General features: G+C 36.6%; 1 protein-coding gene across 2 annotated transcripts; it reads left to right on the top strand.

Moving 5' to 3' along the window:
* Window positions 1-378: 378 nt before the first annotated feature.
* On the top strand, window positions 379-21,832 carry tspan9b (tetraspanin 9b). Of its 2 annotated transcripts, XM_048155203.1 has the most exons (8): window positions 379-648; window positions 8,193-8,272; window positions 16,581-16,772; window positions 19,498-19,572; window positions 19,821-19,922; window positions 20,153-20,284; window positions 21,344-21,427; window positions 21,543-21,832. In XM_048155203.1, the coding sequence occupies exons 2-8, from the start codon at window positions 8,210-8,212 to the stop codon at window positions 21,612-21,614; spliced, it is 720 nt and encodes a 239-aa protein (XP_048011160.1). In that variant the 5' UTR covers window positions 379-648; window positions 8,193-8,209; the 3' UTR covers window positions 21,615-21,832. The 2 variants fall into 2 exon arrangements, with proteins under 2 accessions (XP_048011160.1, XP_048011159.1); XM_048155202.1 differs by lacking the exon at window positions 379-648 and having other exon boundaries at window positions 7,340-8,272.
* Window positions 21,833-22,100: the final 268 nt, after the last annotated feature.

Below are 22,100 nucleotides of genomic sequence, written 5' to 3'. Positions count from 1 at the left end.
CACTTTGACCTGACCATGTTTTGCTTAAGTGTTATCTGACATAATTAAGATTATTTTTTTCTGACACAGTTTAACTCTGAGATCTTGTCATATTTTATGACCATTTTTTTAAACTATAGTATGAATGAAATGTTCAAGGTGTCTGAATACATTTTGGTTTGACTGTAGTTGTCAAGTAAACATAGCATAATTTATTACAAATAAGAGAGAAAGAAAGGTTTCAGAGCCTAAAAGTGCTTTTTGCATGCTTATTTCTACATGTAACATATTTTTGGTAATAGTTATTTTTAATATGTTTAATAATCCTCGACTGAAGGGGCGCCCCCTGCTAGTAAACGCCAGTAGTTTTTTCCTGTGGATTTACAGCAGTGACGGTAAACGGACTGAAGTCACGCCTCTCCATCTTTCCTGCTACACTGTTTCCGTTCGTGGGAAAACTTACTGCCATTCCGATTTTTTCGAGCTCCGGAACTTTTTCCGACTACCATGAAAGCAAAAGTCTGCTTACCGATAGTTTATATGCGTTTAACTTCTATTGGTAACAGTTAAAACATCGTTTATATAAACAAAAAAGCAAACGAAAGTGAGGAGAGTTTCATTCGGAAAGAAGAAAGCAAATCGGAAAACATAAGTTGTGCTTCCAATAAGGTGAGTAAGGCTCAAAAACGACGAAAATGTTATACTTTTATATGAAAATGTCTACATTTTTAATATTTAGTCTTATAATTGTTTATTTTGGCTGCCTAGTCTATTCTCGTAGCTTGTTGTTCTGTTGATGTTTATCAGTTCGTGAATGTTTATATCAGTTTAAGGAAAATAGTTAAAGTTTTGTTTTGTTATGTGGCTATAATGTGTTATTTAAACAAAAACTAAAGTAAATGGAAGTTTGAATGTGTCAAACTAGGTTTAGGAATAATCTCTGCTACTACGGAAACTGGCTTTCTGATATGGAAAGATAAGCTAATTACGCAGATGTAGACGTGCCGTCAGTTCAGCAGATTTGGCTCTATTCACGTTGGAGTGCAACAGTGTTCAAGGCCTACAGTTTAAGAAAACTAAGCTTCCTTAGCATTCAGGAAACTTCTCCTTAGTTGTTCATAGAGGTACTATACCTCAGTAGTGTTGTGTGTGTGTGCGCGAGCCGCAGGCTGTGACTAGCGCTGCGCTGGAATGTGCAGAATTGGCGCAACTAAAAAGCACATAGTTGAAAGCAGCTGCTGCATGCCTGCTGCAGACTCATGGAAACAGTGACCACATTTGCATGCACATCATTTCCCTATTTAAGGTTTGTGTTTACGTTAAGCCTTTAATCTGAAAACTCTGCAGCTACTGGAATATTACTGTAAATCAACATGTTCTGAATGTGCCCAATATGGCTGTATTAATACAGCTCTCTCATTTGAATTTATAAATCATAATAAATACGCTAATTTGAATTGTTATACTATAATATATACTTCTAATACCAAAAACAATGTGGTATTTATATTTATTATCTATCTACAAATAATTTATAATTATATTAATAGTTAATATTAAAGGGTTAGTTCACCCAAAAATGAAAATTCTGTCATTAATTACTCACCCTCATGTCGTTCCACACCCATAAAACCTTTGTTCATCTTCGTAACACAAATTAAGATATTTTTGATAAAATCTGATGGCTCGGTAAGGCTTTGCCAGCAAGATAATTAGCACTTTCAAAAGCCCAGAAAACTACTAAAGACGTATTTAAAACCATTCATGTGACTACAGTGGTTCAACCTTAATGTAATGAAGTGACGAGAAAACTTTTTGTGCGCCAAAAAAACAAAATAACGACTTTATTCAACAATATCTAGTCTAATCAGCGATTCAGAGTCACGTGATTTCAGCCTCACTGAGCCATCGGATTTCATCAAAAATATCTTAATTTGTGTCCCGATGATGAACGAAGGTTTTACAGGTTTGGAACAACATGAGGGTGAGTAATTAATGACAGAATTTTCATTTTTGGCTGAACTAACCCTTTGATCTTCAAAACATTGGATGTGGGGTTAATTCTGTTGACTTACTCTTTACAGATCAAATTTGACCTATATTTCGAGAGTTATGACCTTTCACCATTTCGTGACACACACTTTACAACTTAAAGGGATTGTTCACCCAAAAATGAAAGTTTTGTCATCATTTACTCACATAACCCTCAAGTGTGGTTGCATCAGGAAGGGCATCCAGCATAAAAACCTGTGCCAAATCCAATGTGTGTGCGCGGATAATTCAGATAAAGCGTTCCCTGCAAATGAGCAGGACTAATGCTAGGAAAATATATATTTACTCACCTTCAAGTTGTTCCAAACCTGTACAAATTTCTGTCTTCTGCTGAACACAAAAGATGATATTTTGAAGAATATGAGTAACCAAACAGGCCCAGAGAGCCAATGTATTTTTTTTTCCATACTATGGGGCCTTGGGTAAATGATGACAGAATTTTCATTTTTGGGGGAACTATCCCTTTAAGTATTCATATCAGGCCGACTAAGTCCAGCCAAGATAGTAGAGATAGCACAGTATCCGATTTTAACACCACAAGAGGGCAGTGCATCACAAAATTGCTTACACCTCCAAAGAGGTCACGTGATTAGCGCTAAATAGTGTAATTAAAACAGAGAAAAGAGATCAAGTGTGAACTGGAGCAGGTCAGAGCACAGCGTCTTGTGAATAGAAAGCAGAATAAAGCACTAATGACATAATTAAGGACTAAGACAGCACTAGAGACAGCACATGCCCTCAGGCTGTCATGCTCAAAGAGTACGTCCTGTTCTGAATGTTCGCATCAAAGGGCGTTTTTACAATAACTGAACCTTTAATGTAGTTCTTTAACTAACCTTGAACTCTACACACATTCAAAACAACTTATGCACATTGGCTTGCTTTTTTGTTAGGTTTCAGATGTTTGAAAGGGAATTCATTTACCTGTTAAAGGTCAAATCAAATGCCTTCTTTCCGTTCTGACAATGAAAATTTAATTTTCTGCATGGAAGGCATCTCTAATATTCATGCGTGGGCAGGGAAACAGCTTGAATGCCAGTTGTTATAAAAATATTGGACAGGCTGTTCTGTTTATGCTGTTGTTTCAGTCATGTTGCATACATTCATCATAAGTTTTCAGTTCAATGTGACTTGTAATATTACATGTATTACTCTCTAGCATGACCATGATGTGTGTTGCCAGACATTTCAGCAATACAAAAGCTCATTACTATTGTAAAAGGTACAAACCCAAGAGAATGGCTTTAAATGCTTTTATGTGTGAATGCAGAAGTGCTGAAAAACATGAGTGTGTGTGGTATATTGCATCATTAAAATTATACCACAGACATCTTTGTTGCAGACCTTTATATGTGGCCTTGTTAGGAGATGATCAATGATATTCACTTCACCTGTGACTGGTCATAATGTTTTGGCTCATCAGTGTACATTTGCATCAGAGAACCATTAGAAAACCTGTGTTTGGGGTTGTTGTGGGCAATATTAGCCCTAAAAGCATGCATATTTTAATGCACATTTGGAAATAGTATGCATTTGGGGAACCTGTTAAATACTGTTTTTAACATATTATGATTTGGTGCCCACTGATACTAATCTATGGAAGCTTGTTTCCGCCACTAAATAAAAAAGGTAGTTGCGACTTTTTATCTCACAATTCTGACTTTTTTTTTCTCAGAATTGCGAGTTTATGTCATGCAGTTCTGAGGAAAAAAGAGTTGCGAGATTTAAACTTGTAATTGCGAGTTATAAAGTCAGAATTGCATGTTATAAAGTATGAATTGTGAGATATAAACTCAAAATTCTTATTTTTTTTTATTTGACTTTATAACTTGCAATTCTGACTATATCTCACAATTCTGAGAAAAATATAATTTTTATAATTGTGAGATATAAACTCGCAATTACCTTTTTTTTAATTTCATGGCGGAAACAAGCTTCCATACTAATCTGGCATGCTGTACAATTGCACAGTTAGTATGCAAATAGTGTTTCATGCCAGGTAGAAAGGTTATATTTTAGGCAACTACTGTACACTTGTGTAGTTTATTAAGCCTTTGCTTATGCACCGTACGTGACTTCACCTGTATCTTCATTCTCTTTATTGACTGTAGCTGCTCTTTAATTCTTAGAAAGAAAAAGTATAGCAGGTTGAAATCTTTTTGCTTGATGGAGGATGAAAACAGCACTAATTCAGTTCCTTCTTTCCTAACACGCAATCCCCATTTCCCTAGAAAGTGTTGAAAAGTGCTTTTTTGCCAGCAAGTCAACCGGCATTCCCTGGATAGAGAGTTAATGGTAGTTGATTTACATATAGGGCAGACTGTTCGGGAATAAATCCCTCTTGAGTGCCTGAAAGTGCGGTTTACATGCAAGCCGGCGTGTCCAGCTGAACAAAATGGCCTGTTTGTAACCACAGTCATGTACAATGAGAAACTTTCCTATAAACACTAGAAATGTTCGTTTTCTCAGAAGGATCTAAGCACATTGTCGTTGAATAGTGTACAAAGAGAAGGATCAGAGTGAGTGTGTGTCTGAGCAGATTGGCAGGCAGATGTTCATTATAGCGTTGTACGAGGTGGCAGATGTGCTTCCTCTGAGTCTGTTTAATTAATACTCCTTAAACACACATCTGGGCAGCATTTACTACATACAGTGGGATCCAAAAATCCACACTGACCACACTAAAGATCTGGGAAGAAAAAAGCTCAAACCTAGATATAAACAGCAATTTAGACATTCTGGGGAAATTCTAATATTAATTTAATGAGAAATATTAAAGATTCTGCACTATTTTTCCAAAATGAATATAATATAATATAATATGATATACATTGTAACTATAATTAAACATTTTCCTAAGTAAAAAGTTAAATAAAAACCACTCAAATAGTACATATTTGATTTTTGCATGCTAACTGACTAGTTATGTAAGAAATTGAATCTCTTGAAGCATGTACAAAAATTACAAAGTTCTCCAGTAGTTTTTTTCTCTAGTAGTTTTCTGGCATGATTTACATAATGCCACTGCACCAGTATATGCACATGCACAAAAGATGCAAGAAATTGTAATAAAAACAATAATAATATGCAATAAAATACACGTTCAACAATACTTTGGTAAATATTAAGAAAAAATACGAACTTTAAGAATAGGCTCCTACTCTCTCTCTCTCCATCAGATGTCTTGCATTCCACTCTGTCCTCTATTCTCTGTATATATAATAAATGACTTCTGTTCCTGACTGTGGATGCGTTAAGTACCTGTGAACAGATATTCAGCGCTACTGTTATGTTCTATTCAGGCACCAAGACAGCAGCCACATGAGACCCACAAGCCATAAAATATTCTATAAGAGCATCCAATGTTATGTGCCGCTATACACTTTAACAAAAATCTAAAGTTGAGAAAACTTAAAAGTTTAAGACAACAAACTTAAGCAGATTTTTGAGTTTTCACAACTTGTTTTTGTAGGAGATTTTTGAGTTTTCTCAACATTTTGTTGTATAAACTGAATACAACAAGTTGAGAAAACTCAAAAATCTGCTGATGTTTGTTATAACTAACCCTTTAATTTAAATTTCTTTAATTTAAATGACTCATAGGGCTCTATTTTAACAATCTTAGATCTAAGTGCACTTAGGGCATGTCGAATCCACTTTTGCTAGTTTAACGTCGGGAAAAATGGCCTAAAAGGGTTGTCACACAATAATAGTCTTTTACATTGTAATACTTTTATTTCAGATGCCTCAAAATAGCAACACGCCAACAATGCACCCGAACAGACCTCGTTTTCAGACCATGGACGCACAAATAGGCGAAAAAGCATGTGCTTTTTCAACAATGTGGCACCGGACATGAAGATGATAACTGCGTCAGGCTCAGGGTTGCCAGGTTTTCACAACAAAACGGTAGAAATTCGCATTCCAGGGGCTAAATATCATGTTATTTAGGGTTGCTTCAACCCGCGGACATGAAAAACAACCCGCAGTGTTAATGTTGCCCAATTCCACAGGAAAATTGGCGCTGCATTGCACCACATTGTGCTGGGTGTATGATAGGGCCCCTAATGTTTAAAGTGTAGTGTACTGTATAGTAAAACCTTTTTTTTTTTTTTTTTTTACTTTTTTTAACTTAACTTTATTTTATAGTTGACTTAAGATGAAAATCCCCTGCCAAGACAGGTAAATTAAACACTGAGGAACATTATACATTTATGGGTGGTCCTCAGGTGTACAAATTTGCTAGCAGTTTGTGGAGCTGTGGGAAAGTTATATCCACTGTTACAGCAAAATAAACACTGTTCAGTCAATAAAACCCTGTCTAATGAGTTTCCTGAGAATATCAGATCTCACAAAGCCACCGCAGGGTAAAATACACAGTCAGCTCCATACAACACACACATAAACACACACACTGTTACACAATATTGCTATGCCATTTAATTAGAGTGGAAGGAGCACTGGAGGGAAAGAGGAATTATAGCTAAAAAAATTCACCAAAATAATAACACAGGAGGATCTCTATAGAAATATACACAGACATGCACGTTTAGTTATATAAATAAGGACATACCATATACTTTTTTTTTTTTTTTTTTGCTTATATATGATTAACCAAATGATCATACTTCAAGCTAAACCTTTTTTCCAAACGATGACATACCCAGTGGTATATTTTGTCAGATTTTGCTGAATTTTGTATGAATCTTAGTTAGGGTAGATGCCATGTATAATTTCTCGTAATTAGAAACAGCTGTGAGGAATAGACCTCCAGTCTGTTCTGTGTGTTGTACTGTTGTGTACCAGTGTCAATCATTCAGCTGATGCGACATTGAAAATATGTCTTCCCAGTAAAAAAAAACTCCATGGAAAAACATGGATTGTGAAAATTAAATGTGACATAGGACCATAGGAGACAATACAACTCATTGAACTGACTGTATGTGTTTAATTTGGACCCGGTATCATTCTGTTTGACAAGCTGCATCATTCACACTTCACTGCAGCTCACATCAGAGGTCAGCAATCCTAGCCAGTGGTTAAATCAGGATCACTAAAAACAAAGCAAATGCATATGTTGTTGCTGAAGTGTGTTTAATAGCACCATCACACAGCACCAACAACAACTCATCAGATGCAGTCTTTACACTTGGTAGGCTATGATTGCACAATCTCTCTGCAGAATTGCTCTTATTAGGCGAGACGGCATGCACACACATGGGCAAACTCGCACATACTACTGCACATACGTGTGCTAGGATTTGTTTTATTTCCTCAAACAGCTTTCATTTTCCCGCTTGGCTTGTGATACTTTCAAAAGGTACGTGGGCAGGGAGATAACGCATCCACTGACCTGCAAACAGATTGGCCGAAGTGCAGGAGGAGGAGCCAAAGAGAGAGAGAGAGAGCGGGATGAATGGATGAAGGTAGGAGGATGCAGAGATAGGGACAGAGTGCTAGTTGGGATGGAAAGAGCCGGGAGAGGAAATCACTAATAATAGCACTGCAGGGAAGCGAGAGCATGCAGAGAAAAATGTGGTACACGCAGCAAAGCGAATCATGCCGAACCAGAGCAGTGAAAGAGTGCGATGGAGCGAGAACGGGGAAAGTTGAAAGCACATGCTCTGCATTCCCACATGCATGATAGAAAAGGCAGAAAGAAGAAAAAGCACAGGGAGAAAGACGTGCTCAGTGCAGAGGAAATTACGGATCCCATTGGAGAAAAAAACTCACACTAAGACAGCTTTAAGTTCTTGTGTTATGTGAGCGCATCTGTTTGTTTAATTTAAATCCGTCTCTTTCAAATAGCAACTTTGAAGACGCGCTAAATTGCAGCTTGTGTGATTGTGTGTGTGAAACATGCCCTCCGCTCGGCCTTCATCCGATGATGCAGAGGTGTGAGAGCCACGAATCCGAGGTCCAGCGGAGCCCCTCATTGGACAGCGCAGAGTCAGAATTCACCCGGGCGGCCCGTCGGGGTCACCGTCTGGCCGTGGGGGCCTTTTATGGCTCCCGGGGCTCAAATGTCAAAGATCAAACAGCACAGAACGACGGAGCTGTTGTTGCGGTCCCGCCAGGAGGAAAGCCTCAGGATAAGCGCGTGTCTGCCCGTGGGAAGTATGTTGTGTTTTACCTGGACTTGTCGTTTGTGTTGCTCCTAGAGTTTGAGAAGCTGAAGATGGCTCGTGGATGCCTGTGCTGTGTCAAATACATGATGTTCCTCTTCAACCTGCTGTTCTGGGTGAGTATCAAACTCTAGCATGAATTATCCAGACTTGCTTGTTGTCAAAATGCTTTCTCTTATACAAATTTAATGTGCAGAGACTGTTGCTATGTGAATGATGATTTTTCCAGAAAGTGAACACGGTGTCTCTGTGGCACTTTCAAGACAATGTTTGAATGGTTCAACAATGTTAATTTCTGACTCAGCCATTGATGTGAGTTTGCAGCAGATCATTAGTGGTGGTTGATACGCATCACTGGCAAGCATCAATATTATTACCACTCATACTTGGGATTGTAGAATTGTCTAAATCCCTAACCCTAGATAGTAACCCTAAAGTATTAAATAAATCGAATTGTGCATCTTAAGAGAAATGTGCTTTTACTCTGTTTACATGCTATTACATTATTGATGATACAACAGGAAACACAATCCCATTGATTTACACTGAAAGAAGGATGTGAATCACACTCTCGCAGCCACATAGTAACATGCTAAAACACCTAAGTAACCACATATCAATGCCCTGACACTATTCTGGTGCTGTTAGTTGTGCCAATGGTCGCAGACTTCTTAGTCAGGGGAGTATGTCGGATTTCAGACAGTGCGTGTTTATGTGAGATGATTGATGGAATAAGATGCATGGTGTTTGTGTTTTGCACATAGATATTGTCTTGTGTTGCAGGGTCCCACAATCATGAAAATATTAGATAATAACACCAATTTTGTCCTGGAAAAGTCATAGAAATTCATTAAATCTTTAGTCTTTGTCCTGGAAAAGTCATAGAAATTCATTAAATCTTTAGTCTTTGTCCTGGAAAAGTCATAGAAATTCATTAAATCTTTAGTCAATCTTTTTCAAATCTTTTTAGCTTAAAAAATATCTTTTTCCATTATTTTTCCAGTTCATCTCTAAAGTACCTCAATAGATAGATTCGTAGTTGTGAATGCAGTAGCTTCTAAAGATCCCAATAATCACAAACAACTGGAAAATCATGCAAGTATCATGTAACCCTTAAAGAGGACCTACTATGCCCCTCTTCACAAGATTAATATAATATAAGTCTATAAATATAATATAAGTCCTTAAGTTAATATAAGTAATATAAGTCTATCTCTCTCTGGTGTCCCCAGAATGTGTCTGTTTAGTTTCAGCTAAAATACCCCACAGATCATTTATTATAGCTTGTCAAATTTGCACCTATTTGGGTGTGAGCAAAAACACTCAGTTTTTGTGTGTGTCCCTTTAAATGCAAATGAGCTGCTGCTCCCGGCCCCCTTTCCAGAAGAGGGCGGAGCTTTAACAGCTCTCGCTTCGGTTGATCAACAACAACAAAGCTGGAAAATCTCACGCAGCCAAAATGACGATTGTCAGTAACGGTGTTAAGCCTTACATTATTCAACACTGATGGAAAGACTCAGGAAGAAGTTACAACTTTTAGAATGAAACTGGACATTTCTGAATGGTTAGTGGATAAATTTATGTAGTTGCTGTGGAGTTGTTCAACTCATCGACTATCATGTGCCGTCATGTTAATCTTTTGTGCAAATCCAGCATTGAATTGACCATTGTTTGTGAAGCAGTCCGGCGTAAAATGACGGCATGGTAACATTACTCTATTACAACAACTCTTCCTCTTCTCTAAAGCAGCCCAACATGGCCTCGCCCCCTTTGTTTTTCGTGTTCTCTGGGGCAGGGTTTATGTAAATTTTACGGTTAATGATGTCCCCAACAAGGGAAGAAGCTAGTTGTACTCCCTACTAGATGTTTGTTGTAGTCCTTAAACAGAAAATTCTTTAAAAGAAAATATCTCCCTTTGCATTGAACTTCGAGTGTCGTAACTTTGCAGATACTGTTTATGCTCAAACAGCAACATTACACACTAACTAAAGTTAAAAAAGTGAAATCAAGGACCCCTTTAAAGGAAATTCCAATTTCCGTCAGAAATTAAACATGCTACCTTTCATTTTCAAAGATGGTAATTATTTTTATTTACTTAATTATAAAATTATATTCAAAATGCACTTCAGTTTGAATGGGCATGATGCTTTTGGTAATAACTGTAGTATACAGATGAAAATGGATACCATCGTCAGTGTTTGTAAGGGATGTCATGTGAGCTGAGGAAAGGAGGTTCCTCATGAGGTGTTAAATGCTCTTAGATCAAAGGCAGTAATACATATTCATCACTCAAATGAACCCCCCTCTTTTCCTCTCGCTCTCTCTCATTCTAACATCTCTTATAGGCTCACCATTTAACATTTCATTCATCTGTGGTGTTGTTGGTGTTGTTGTGTATTTACAGCAGGAAGTCTGTGTGTCAGATGATGGTTCTGTGAGTTGCGAGAGTTTACTCGTTTGATCTGCCGTGCGTGTGTGTTGTTGTTTGTTTGATTCTGAGCGGGTTTAATGACGGAAGCACCAAATCACAAGCAGGAAACTTGAGAAAAAACTCCCGACTGCTCTGAAATCTCCCGCTGCACACACACCCACATATACACCCATATAGCGATGGAAAGGGAACATAAAAGAATAAGGAAATTAGGGAAAGATTGCAAAGGCCTGGAGATTTTACACTGTACACTTTAAACAGCGGGGCGGAGAGGGAATAAAAGAGAGACGGAGGAGGGCGATAAAAAGAAAGATAAAAGTGATTTAAAAAGGGAGACGCAGAAAGCTTTAGATAGAATTACTTTGAGATGGAACGGTTTGTCTAAGCAGTTTGGTTTTCTTTTGATTCGCTGGAATTTAATTTTTGAGTTCATTTTTCCATTGAAGTGAAATTACATTCCTGTTCTGAATTACAAGGTTTACAGAAGCGTTTAATAAAATCTTCTCATAACATAATACAAAAACCTTCGATCTTCCTGCTTATGTGAAACACAGTTGACAAATTGTGTGTTTTTTTTATTTTTTATTATATTCTGACTAGGATGTAAATGGGGTGGTAATGATGTTTCTGAGTGGAGTTGAGTAGGTGTTTCAGGTCACTGTTAATCTATATTTCATGTGTTTGACATTACTGAGCCTGATGGCTCTCAGCTCCATGTTTAATACATGAGTCAGAAAGTTAAGGCCACTCACTTCACTTTTCACAAGGTCACAAACACACAGTACACTCATTAGTGAGTGTGAGGTCAGTTTTGCATGCAGAGTCTGTTAATGACTGACTCAAATTTGGTATTTTATTTCTAATACTTATTCATCGATGCTACCTACATTTAGTTCCTTACCATTGTACTTTTTCCTGTCCTTTTCTATTAATGTACTTTCTTTCCTTTCGATTTTTCTTCTCCTGTCCTTTTCTATTGATTTCTTTCTTTTCTTTCCTTTCCTTTTTAATTTTCCTTTTGTTATTTTTTTCCCTGTAATTCCATTTCCTTTCCTGCCATTTTCTGTTCAGTTCTTCTCTTCCCTTTCCTTCCTTTCTATCCCGTTTCCTATCCTATTCCTTTCTTTTCTGTCATTTCCTTTTCTATCCCTTTCCTGTCATTTGTCCTTTCCTGTTTCCTTGTTTCCATCTTTTTATATTCTTTTCCTTTTTCCTGTCTTTTAGAGTGGATTAGTGCCTGCCCGCTTTTTAGCAGCGCTGGTTATAAGCCATAAACAAAACCAACCAGCTACAAGGTTAATCATAACATTGCAAATTTTGATTTGTAGCCAAAAAGTATTTGAAAATCGGACAAAAATACAAAGATACAAGACTGTGTACTTAATGACTTTAATGACAGAAAGAACAACAAAAATTGACAAATATAAAACTATTCATTTAAATTTGTTGAATATATCTGTTTGCTTAAAGGGTTAGTTCACCCAAAAATGAAAATTCTGTCATTTATTACTTACCCTCATGTCGTTCCACACCCGTAAGACCTTCGTTAATCTTCAGAACACAAATTAAGATATTTTAGTTGAAATCCGATAGCTCCGTGAGGCCTCCATAGGGAGCAATGGACACTTCCTCTCTCAAGATCCATAAAGGTACTAAACACATATTTAAATCGGTTCATGTGAGTACAGTGGTTCAATATTAATATTATAAAGCGACGAGAATATTTTTGGAGCGCCAAAAAACAAAATAACGACTTATTTAGTGATGGCCGATTTCAAAACACTGCTTCATGAAGATTCGGAGCGTAAATGAATCAGTGTGTTGAATCATGATACAGATCGCGTGTCAAACTGCCAACGGCTGAAATCACGTGACTTTGGCACTCTGAACAGTAGATTCGATACACTGATTCATTTATGATCCGAAGCTTCCTGAAGCAGTGTTTTGAAATCGGCCATCACTAAATAAGTCGTTATTTAGTTTTATTTTTTTGGGGCTCCAAAAATATTCTCGTCGCTTTATAATATTAATATTGAACCACTGTACTCACATGAACTGATTTAAATATGTTTTTAGTACCTTTATGGATCTTGAGAGAGGAAGTGTCCATTGCTCCCTATTGAGGCCTCACGGAGCTATCGGATTTCAACTAAAATATCTTAATTTGTGTTCTGAAGATTAACGAAGGTCTTACGGGCGTGGAACGGCATAAGGGTTAGTAATAAATGACAGAATTTTCATTTTTGGGTGAACTAACCCTTTAACAGCTTTAGTGAGGGAAAGAACTACAATCCCATGAAACATTGCGAGCATCATAATTGAATTAAAAACGATGGAAATATGTATATAAAGCTATTCATTGAAAAATGTTTTTAATTTATTGAAAAATATGCATATATATACAAATGTTGAAAATATTTTGAGAGTGCTTCATGGGAGTGGGCGGAGCTAACAAGCTCTTTTGGCACATTTCACTTGTTTCGACTCTCAGATTTTTCTGCACAGCATCGTGGGTAATGTAGTTTTTTAAATATAGTTAAACGTGATTATTTTAAAAATTGTTGAAATAGTGCAGGCTGATGGCTTCAACAGAAGCAACGATTAACAACCTCGTAGCTACATTAGGTCTGTCTTGTCGTTTTAAAAATCTGTTTCCCTATGGAGAAAATGAATGGCATTTTTACTTCCAGAACCTGACTTATTACACTCTATTCTGTTTCATTTCCCTGTCCTTTTCTATTAATTTCCTCTTTAATTCCTTATTCCTTTCTTTTTCCATTTCCGTTCCTGTCCTTTTCTATTATTTACTTCTCATTCTATTCCTTCTTTTCAGATTCCTTTCTTGGCCTTTGTCTTTCCTTTTTTCCTGTTATTACAGATCGTTTTTCTCTTTACTAGGCCATTTCCGTTCAAATCCTTTTGTCCTTTCCCTTTTATTTCTTCTTTTTTCTTTTTCTTCTGTTCTCACCCTTTTCCATTTTTTCTGCTTTGTATTGTCTCCTCTGTCCTTTCTATGATCTTCTCTTCACACACCTTTAATTGTGTTCAATGCTGCTACTTCAGACCATTAATCTAGTGAATGTGTGCCTGTGTTTGTATGCAGTGCACTGAAAAGCAAAACCTCTCGAACGAACAGTCCTCCAGTTTGAAATGCGGGATTAGATTAAGAACAAACCCATTATGAAGGATTTTCCAAAGGCACAGAGAATAGATTGAATTTAGTTTGTTTTGCGTGTGTGTCTTCATTCTGGTAGTGCATGGTGAATACTAAAATTTGGGTTAAAAGCTGTTTATTATCCAGCGTGGTCTGTCTGCTCCTGTGGACAGAATAGTCTCTTCTCTTCCTGTCTATGTTTTATTCTGTTATTTTCTATTTTGAGTGCTCTTTGGCTTATTTTGCTTGCTTGCATTTGCTCCCTAATTATTTCCTCTCAGACGTTTTGATTACTGTGCCATACTTTTCATTTTCATGGCTTTTAAAAGTTTTCATCATCTTTAACCTATTTTTCTGACTCGCTGTCCTCCTTCCCTCCCTCTCTCTGTCTTGCTCTCTCTCTCTCTCTCTTACACACACCTGTTTTATCTCTTATTTTTCATACTCATCATTTTCTGGGCATAAGGATTCTGGCTCATTTCAGATTCTGTGTGGTTCTCAGAGTGCATGCTGGGTATTTTCTCGAGGGAACTGAATGACACAGCTTTTCACCTTCAGTTACACTCAAAAGAAGAGTGTGTGGGGAGCCAGACCGCTGCACTGTAGGGCATATCTTGCAATGACACACATAATGTGAGAGAGGATTAACAGAGAACATCTTGCCCTACTAAATTTTTCATTTAAAGACTTTTAAACATAATATATTTTAACTTATTTATTTTAAGTTAATCTTTAAAAACATAAATAATTTAGCATTGTTAAATGCAATCTTTAGCCAATTTTAAAATGAATGTCCATTTTTTATACTATAAATTATGATGTTGTTGATGCCTAAATTCACTTGTAGCATTTAAAACAACTGATTTTAGGTTTTATTGATTTAGTTTTATTAATGATTTTTATATTTTAAAATGTATTATTTTTAATTGATGCTGTCAAATCGATTATTAATCGATTATTAATCAATGATTAATCGCAACTGACATAAAATTTTGTAAATGTTTTGTGCGTGTGTGTGTGTGTATATATATATATATATATATATATATATATATATATATATTATATAATATAGGGTGCGATTTGTAGTGGGGGATGGGAGGGATTTCCCCCCTTCTGGTCTATGTATCCCTACCTCTGCTGAATTATTTTTATCCCTGGTGGGGATAAAAAAAATATCCCCCCCGGGTGATGCTACTCCACAAACAACCAACAGAGCATATATAATACCAAAAATAAAAATCTTTTTTTAAAACATCGCCAAGTAAAACGCTGCGTTTATATAGAACTGTCTCTTTACGACCACAACAAACGGGACACTTTTCAGACGCTCATTCAGACTTCGCCTCAGCGCCAGGCGCAAGTCAAACGAGCGCGGAAAAGGTGCAGGTGACGACGAGGCTGCTTCAGTTGAACAACAGTAAACTGCGGTCAGATGAGATGTTGTCAGGCTATGTCGGTGAAACTCAGAAAAATTAACATGACTGTCCAATCAGCCGTTATACTGTGCTCGCGAGCGGCGCGCACTCAAGAATTGCGTGCGCAAATGCTCCGGCGCGCGCTGGGTAATTACTTTATTATAGCTTAAATAAAGCGTAAAAGAAACTACGAGCAATGACAGTCGTTGTTCTGTTGTAAGTTAAGTCATGAAATTACCAAACATGCGATTAAAGTTGCCTCAAAACTGTGCATGCATGTATTTGTTGACTTGGTTTTAAAGCTATTGTTATCCAATTTGTTGGCCTTAAAACGTCTTAAAAACGCACATATGTACACCAGGGAAATCAAAATTTTCTCGGTGGATCATGCCCCCGTACCCCCCTAGCAAACTACATTTGACTGCAAAAAAAAAAAAACTGCAAACGGCCAGGATTATATTCTATCTAATAAAATATGAGGTAAATGTGTATTTCTACAGATGTGCGCACTTTAGGACTAAAAGTTTGTATGTGTATGCACTGTGATCAAAAATAAATGGGACCAAACGCGTAGTATATAGCTCCACTGTGGTTTTTAACAAATTTTCCAAAAAAAAAAAAAAACTTTTCAAAACATCCCCCCTCTGTTTTTTTCACAAATCAGATCCTGTATATATATATATATATATATATATATATATATATATATATATATATATATATACATCCCTACTAGAGTTGAATCATCAAGATAAATGTTTTACAGATGTTTAGCTTTATTTTAATAAAGGATTATACAAATGTGTAACTCTGCATGGTAAATTGGGATAATTTTGCAGCGATTCAGAAAAAAAATAAATGTTTTATCTTATTTAAAATCCCTTGCATACAAATGTACATATGTACCACCTTGTGCCGCATGTACAGCATATCTCGTTTTTTATTTGGAGCTGGTCCAGGTGTGTTAGCTAACTTTCTCCTTTTGCCTTGCTTGGACTACTTTTACATTTCGGTTACCTGAGCATGAAATTACAAGAGTTTCTCCCCATACGAGATATGCACACCTTGTACTCTCTTACAGTCTAGACACACACACAAAATTCACACTTCAGTACTTTATTGCGGTTTTATTAGCATTTATATTGCTCTCACAGCAGGCAGAGCTGACACAGGTATCATTTTGTTGATTAGGCATGCGCACAAATATCTACCTCTGTCCTGCATCAGTAACTATAGCTTACCTTGGGTGAACTTGAGTTCACAAAGTGGCACTCAAGTGCTCCTGAGACTCCTGACTTCAGTGATGGAAACTGAAGAGTTGGTCTAAAACTTGTGCACAAGTAAAATATTGTTGAACTGAACGGTTATGTAGTTTCTGTGTGTTTATTAACATGAAACACTCTCTGTCTGTCTCTCCTCAGTTGTCGGGCTGTGGGTTGTTAGGTGTGGGCATCTGGCTGTCCGTTTCTCAGGGCAGTTTTGCCACATTCTCCCCCTCCTTCCCCTCCCTCTCAGCTGCCAATCTGGTCATTACCTTGGGCTCCGTCGTCATGGTAACGGGCTTCCTGGGTTGCCTCGGTGCCATCAAGGAGAACAAGTGCCTGTTGCTAAGTGTAAGTCGACACCTACAACTCCCACATTGCACTAATTGTTAACCCAGGATTATTTTAACCCTGGGTTAGTGTAATCCTGAGTTATCAGGTTTTGAGATTTCACAAAGTGCATTTGCAAAACCTGTCTTAGCTATGTTTTAATTCGTCCTCTCTGGTTGTCTTCCAAAGAATCACTTCATCTTCATACTTCATAACTTCCTTTGCCGTCACTGCATTTTTAACATGTTCTTTCAGGCGATGCAACGAAAGTATGACACTTGATAGTTGTTGTTATGCTACAAAGCACATAAATATTTAATTGTTTCATTTAGGGATTCACAAAAACTTTTTTGTTAACCAAGACCTAAAATATTTACTTAAGTATCTTCTTAAGTTAATATTTCAGCAATTTAACAAAACGTTCATATGTTCATAATTCTTTGATGTCATGCATTTTTTTAGCTAATTAATAGCTTTTCATCAACTCATGAACCCACAAAGCCCAGTTTGGCATACATAGTTTATGATTGGTTGTTTTTTGGTAAATATCTTGAGGTAAAATACAGGTTTAAGCATATAGTGTTAACAAAACAAGATATTTTTCCTACCTTTAAGACTAGGAGTCAACTCAACACACTCAACTACCTTTGAGTGTGTCTATATAGTAAAGCATACTATATTGTCCAGAAAACTACTCAACTGGTTGCTGGACCAACGTGTATGTCATGTAAATGATTCACAATACGCCCTGCAGCATCAGGGGTCTTTGTAGCGCTGCATTGATTGAGAGTGTGGGAGTGGAGAGAATGCTGCGCAGCTGAGATGCTGCGAGTGAGAAACAAAAGCGTGCCTATCTCCATTGTCATGAATGGTGCAAATTCCACTTGCTTATAGATTCTGTCAGCCTTTGGGTGATACTTCTTATGGCTTATGTGAACAGGCAGAATGATCTCTGATGTGGGACAGGTCACCTAAAACACTTGGTAACACTTTAGTATAGGGAACACATATTCACTATTAACAATGAATTTTCCCTCAATAATTTAATTCCCTAATTTACTGCTTATTAATAATTAGTAAGTTTGTTGTTAAGTTTAGGTATTGGGTAGGATGAAGAATGAAGAATGTAGAATATGGTCATGCAGAATAAGACATTAATTTATGCTTAATGAGTATTAATAAACAGCCAATATTCTAGTAATATGCAAGCTAATAAGCAACTAGTTAAAGGACCCTAAAATAAAGTATTACCAAACAATTTGTATGACCTTTTTTTTTATTTTTGCACTGATTGTACATTATCCTGTTTATTACAAATAAATAAATAAATGGTAATGAAATATTGATTTAAAGGTTTAGTTCACCCAAAAATGAAATTTCTGTCATTAATTACTCACCCTCAAGTCGTCCCAAACCTGTAAGACCTTCGTTCATCTTCAGAACACAAATAAAATATATTTTTTATTAAATCTGAGGGTTTCTGAACCACACATAGGCAGCAAAGTCATTGCACCTTTCAAAGCCCAGAAAAGACATCATTAAAATAGTCCATGTGATTATACTGGTTCAACCACAAAGGGTTAGTTCACCCAAAAATGAAAATTCTGTCATTAATCACTCACCCTCATGTCATTCCAAACCCGCAAGACCTTCGTTCATCTTCAGAACACAAATTAAGATATTTTTGATAAAATCTGATTGGTTCAGTGAGGCCTCCATTGCCAGCAAGATAATTAACACTTTCAGATGCCCAGAAAGCTACTAAAGACATATTTAAAACAGTTCATGTGACTACAGTGGTTCAACCTTAAAGGTGCTAAAGAGGATGTTTTTTTTTATACATTTTTGCAATGTTACTTGAAACTGTCTTTACTAACTGATAAAAGACTATTTATTAGGTGCACTGAAAGTAATAATATTAATATACATCATCTGTGCACAAGGTAGGGCCTTAAAAACATCAGCCCTGATCACGTAAACGATTGGCCCTCTGGCTTGTCAATCACTGCCATGATGTTCCTTGTGGTAAACACTCGTGTTCCAGTACTTGTGCACAAGTTTTGGGATGCGTTCCTTTGAAATGAGCTGTGAAAGAGGGGGGTTGTTCTTACGCATGCGCTCATTTCAAAAACTCACTAACAGTCTTTGGTTTCTCAGTCGACGAAAAGATCCTCTTTAGCACCTTTAATGTTAATAAGCCATGAGAATACTTTTTGTGTGCCAAAAAACAAAATAACAGCTTTATTCAACAATATCTAGTGATGGGCGATTTCAAAACACTGCTTCATGAAGCTTTACGAATCTTTTGTTTCGAATCAGTGGTTCAGAGCATGTATCAAACTGGCAAAGTCATACGATTTCAGTAAACGAGGCTTTGTTAGGTCATAAGTGTTTCGAAACGTTTTGAATAAATTGTTGAATAAAGTTATTTTGTTTTTTTTTTTGGTGCACAAAAAGTATTCTCGTCACTTCATAACATTATGGTTGAACCACTGTAGTCACATGAACTGTTTTAAATATGTCTTTAGTAGCTTTATGGGCATTTAAAAGTGTTAATTATCTTGCTGTCAATGGAGGAAATTGGACCATAAAATAAAGTGTTACCATATATATATACTGACAACTCAATGTCACAATTGACCACTCACAATCACACATTTCACAATATAACAAGTATATACAGTATGTCTCTGCACTTTGTTGTATATAAATAATTTACTTACTTATACTCTCTTTTTACTTGTAGTTCTTCATTGTTCTGTTGATTATTCTGCTGGCAGAGCTGATTTTGCTCATCCTTTTCTTCGTGTACACGGACAAGGTACAGTACGAACACCAAGCATCACACACACCCTCTCAATCTGTCTGTTGCACAGAAACAAACACAGAACTAACCACCCACCGTGCACAGACTCTCATTACCCACACGAATCCTGACAACAACAGCCCACACACCTGCTATCCTGGTTAACACTCAGTGTTCTTAAAGTTTTCTTCATTTCCAAACATAAGCTCTGTAACTCATTTTCAGATTACAAATGCTTCACTTGACTTTAAACTCTCCCGCAGGTGAGCGAGAACGCTAAACAGGATCTTAAAGACGGCCTGCGGCTCTACAACACGGACAATAACGTCGGCCTCCGCAACGCCTGGAACATTATCCAAGCTGAGGTGTGTGTGCATGAGTGCAGGTGTGATATACGGTCATCAGTGACAGTAATGATGGGTCACCGAGAGTTCAGGTAGTTGATTGGGCCGTGTCTATCCGCAGCTGCTCTCCACAGAATTATGGAAGATAACTCATGAAGCCCTCCAGTATTGAACAATATGGAGGCGTCTGCAAAAATGTCATTTTTTTCAGTGTGGGAATGATGCATCTGAATATTGACTCTGTCTCTCAGTGGGAGTGTTGTGGTGTAACTGGGCACACAGACTGGCATGATGCCCTGCAGGAGAAAACGGTGCCAGACAGATGCTGCCAGGAGCACTACAGAGAGTGCGGTCGCAACGCCACTAACATCTTCTGGTCACAGGTACGACTGTTTTTTTTAATTTTTAATTTAATTTAATTATTTAATTTAATTTACAGAATATAATTTAAGAACCTAATTTAATGCCCTATATTATTTTATTTTTTTATTACTTTTTTTTTTATTATTACTTTTTATTTTATTTTATTTTATTACCGGAACCTTATTTTAATGCCTTTATTTAAATTCATCCTTCATATAATTTTTTATTTTATTCTATTTTATTACTAAAAACTTATTTTAATGTCTTCATTTTAATGTGTCATTTATACTGTTTTTTATGTTGTTTTATTACCAGAACCTTATTTTAATGCTCTTATTTTATTTTATTTTATTTTATTTTATTTTATTTTATTTTATTTTATTTTATCTCTAATTCAAACCTCAATAGCGAAAATGCAGAGTGGCTAGACTCATTTCTGTCACTCAAAATTAATCAGTGAATCAGTTCAAAATATTAATTCATCTGTATGTTTCTTTACACTGTGTTAATATTAATTTATGTAGGTAAATAATGCAGTTTATTGGGGCATATAAATGAAAAATTGCAATTTATCTAGGCATATAAATGAAAAAAATGATTTATTATCAATTTAATAATGCTTAATTAGGCTTTTCTTTTAAAACTAGATTTTACTGTTTTTGTACAACAACATAAACAGTAGTTACTGTTTGCATAATACAAAAATATTTAGTTAAACACTAAAATGTTTTTGATTCAGTTGTAGAATCAAAGAGCGTTGTAGTGCTAGTAGTTATTTAGATTAAATTTCCTACACGTCACACTAATTGAGGTAGTCATAAATACTCCTGCAATCACCCAGATTAATAATGTAGCTGGGTTATATATTTTAAAGGGTTTTCCCCATTTAAATAGCTTTAATGTAGTTAGCTACTCTTTGTATAGCTTGTACTGCAGCTGACTGCTTAAAAGGTAGTATGACTATACTTTACTTTATATTATAAATATCTTGCACACCGTAAAGTTTCAAAACAACCTCCCCAATATTACTCATAATATTATTGCACATTTCAACACACAGTCCTCTTTCTGACTCTTAGGGTTGCTACGAGAAGGTCGAGGAATGGCTGAACGACAACAAACATTTGCTTGGAACCATCGCGATGTGTGTGCTGGTGTTACAGGTACAAACATTACAATTACACTCATCTTGACATGTTTTGAAAATAGCTTTGCCTCTAATGATGTCACATCCTGTTTGATGCACACCATGCTGATGTCACTTCCTCTACTCTGCAGCTGCTCGGGATGGCCTTCTCCATGACCTTATACCAGCAGATCCACAGGGCGGGAAAGAAGTACGATGCCTAGAGGAAGCCCAGTGTTAAACTACAAAAACTCTTTGAACACCTTATGTATTATTTCAAAGCCCCGTTTCATGCCATCACAAACTATTACCACTGAAAAAAAATGTTTTTGAGTCTTATCAGATTTGATTATGTAGAACACGCTGTAGATATTTTTGCTCGGCTGCTGAGTGGGTATTTTTTTTTTTTTTTTTTTGGCCTGAGGTCTAACAGCAACTGTAAGATGAAAACTAATGAAGGGAATACATTGTGAGAAGCAATTATGAATGTTTGCAGCCATTAAGCCGGTCTTGGAAATAGTCCATTAGCGTATGAACTGTACAAAAACGCCCACTTCATGTAAGATTGGACTTTGGAGATCGCAATGCACGTACAAGGATACGTTCACTATGTCTCTCTTGGACAGCTGCGTACACGTAGACGCAAGTCCCTTTGTTGATGTAATATATCAATCGCATGCTGTATATATTTCACATTGACGTAAGCGTAC

Source organism: Megalobrama amblycephala, linkage group LG14 (genome assembly GCF_018812025.1).
Source record: "Megalobrama amblycephala isolate DHTTF-2021 linkage group LG14, ASM1881202v1, whole genome shotgun sequence".
NCBI classification, from domain to species: Eukaryota; Metazoa; Chordata; class Actinopteri; order Cypriniformes; family Xenocyprididae; genus Megalobrama; species Megalobrama amblycephala.
This window is presented reverse-complemented; position numbering and strand designations above follow the sequence as displayed.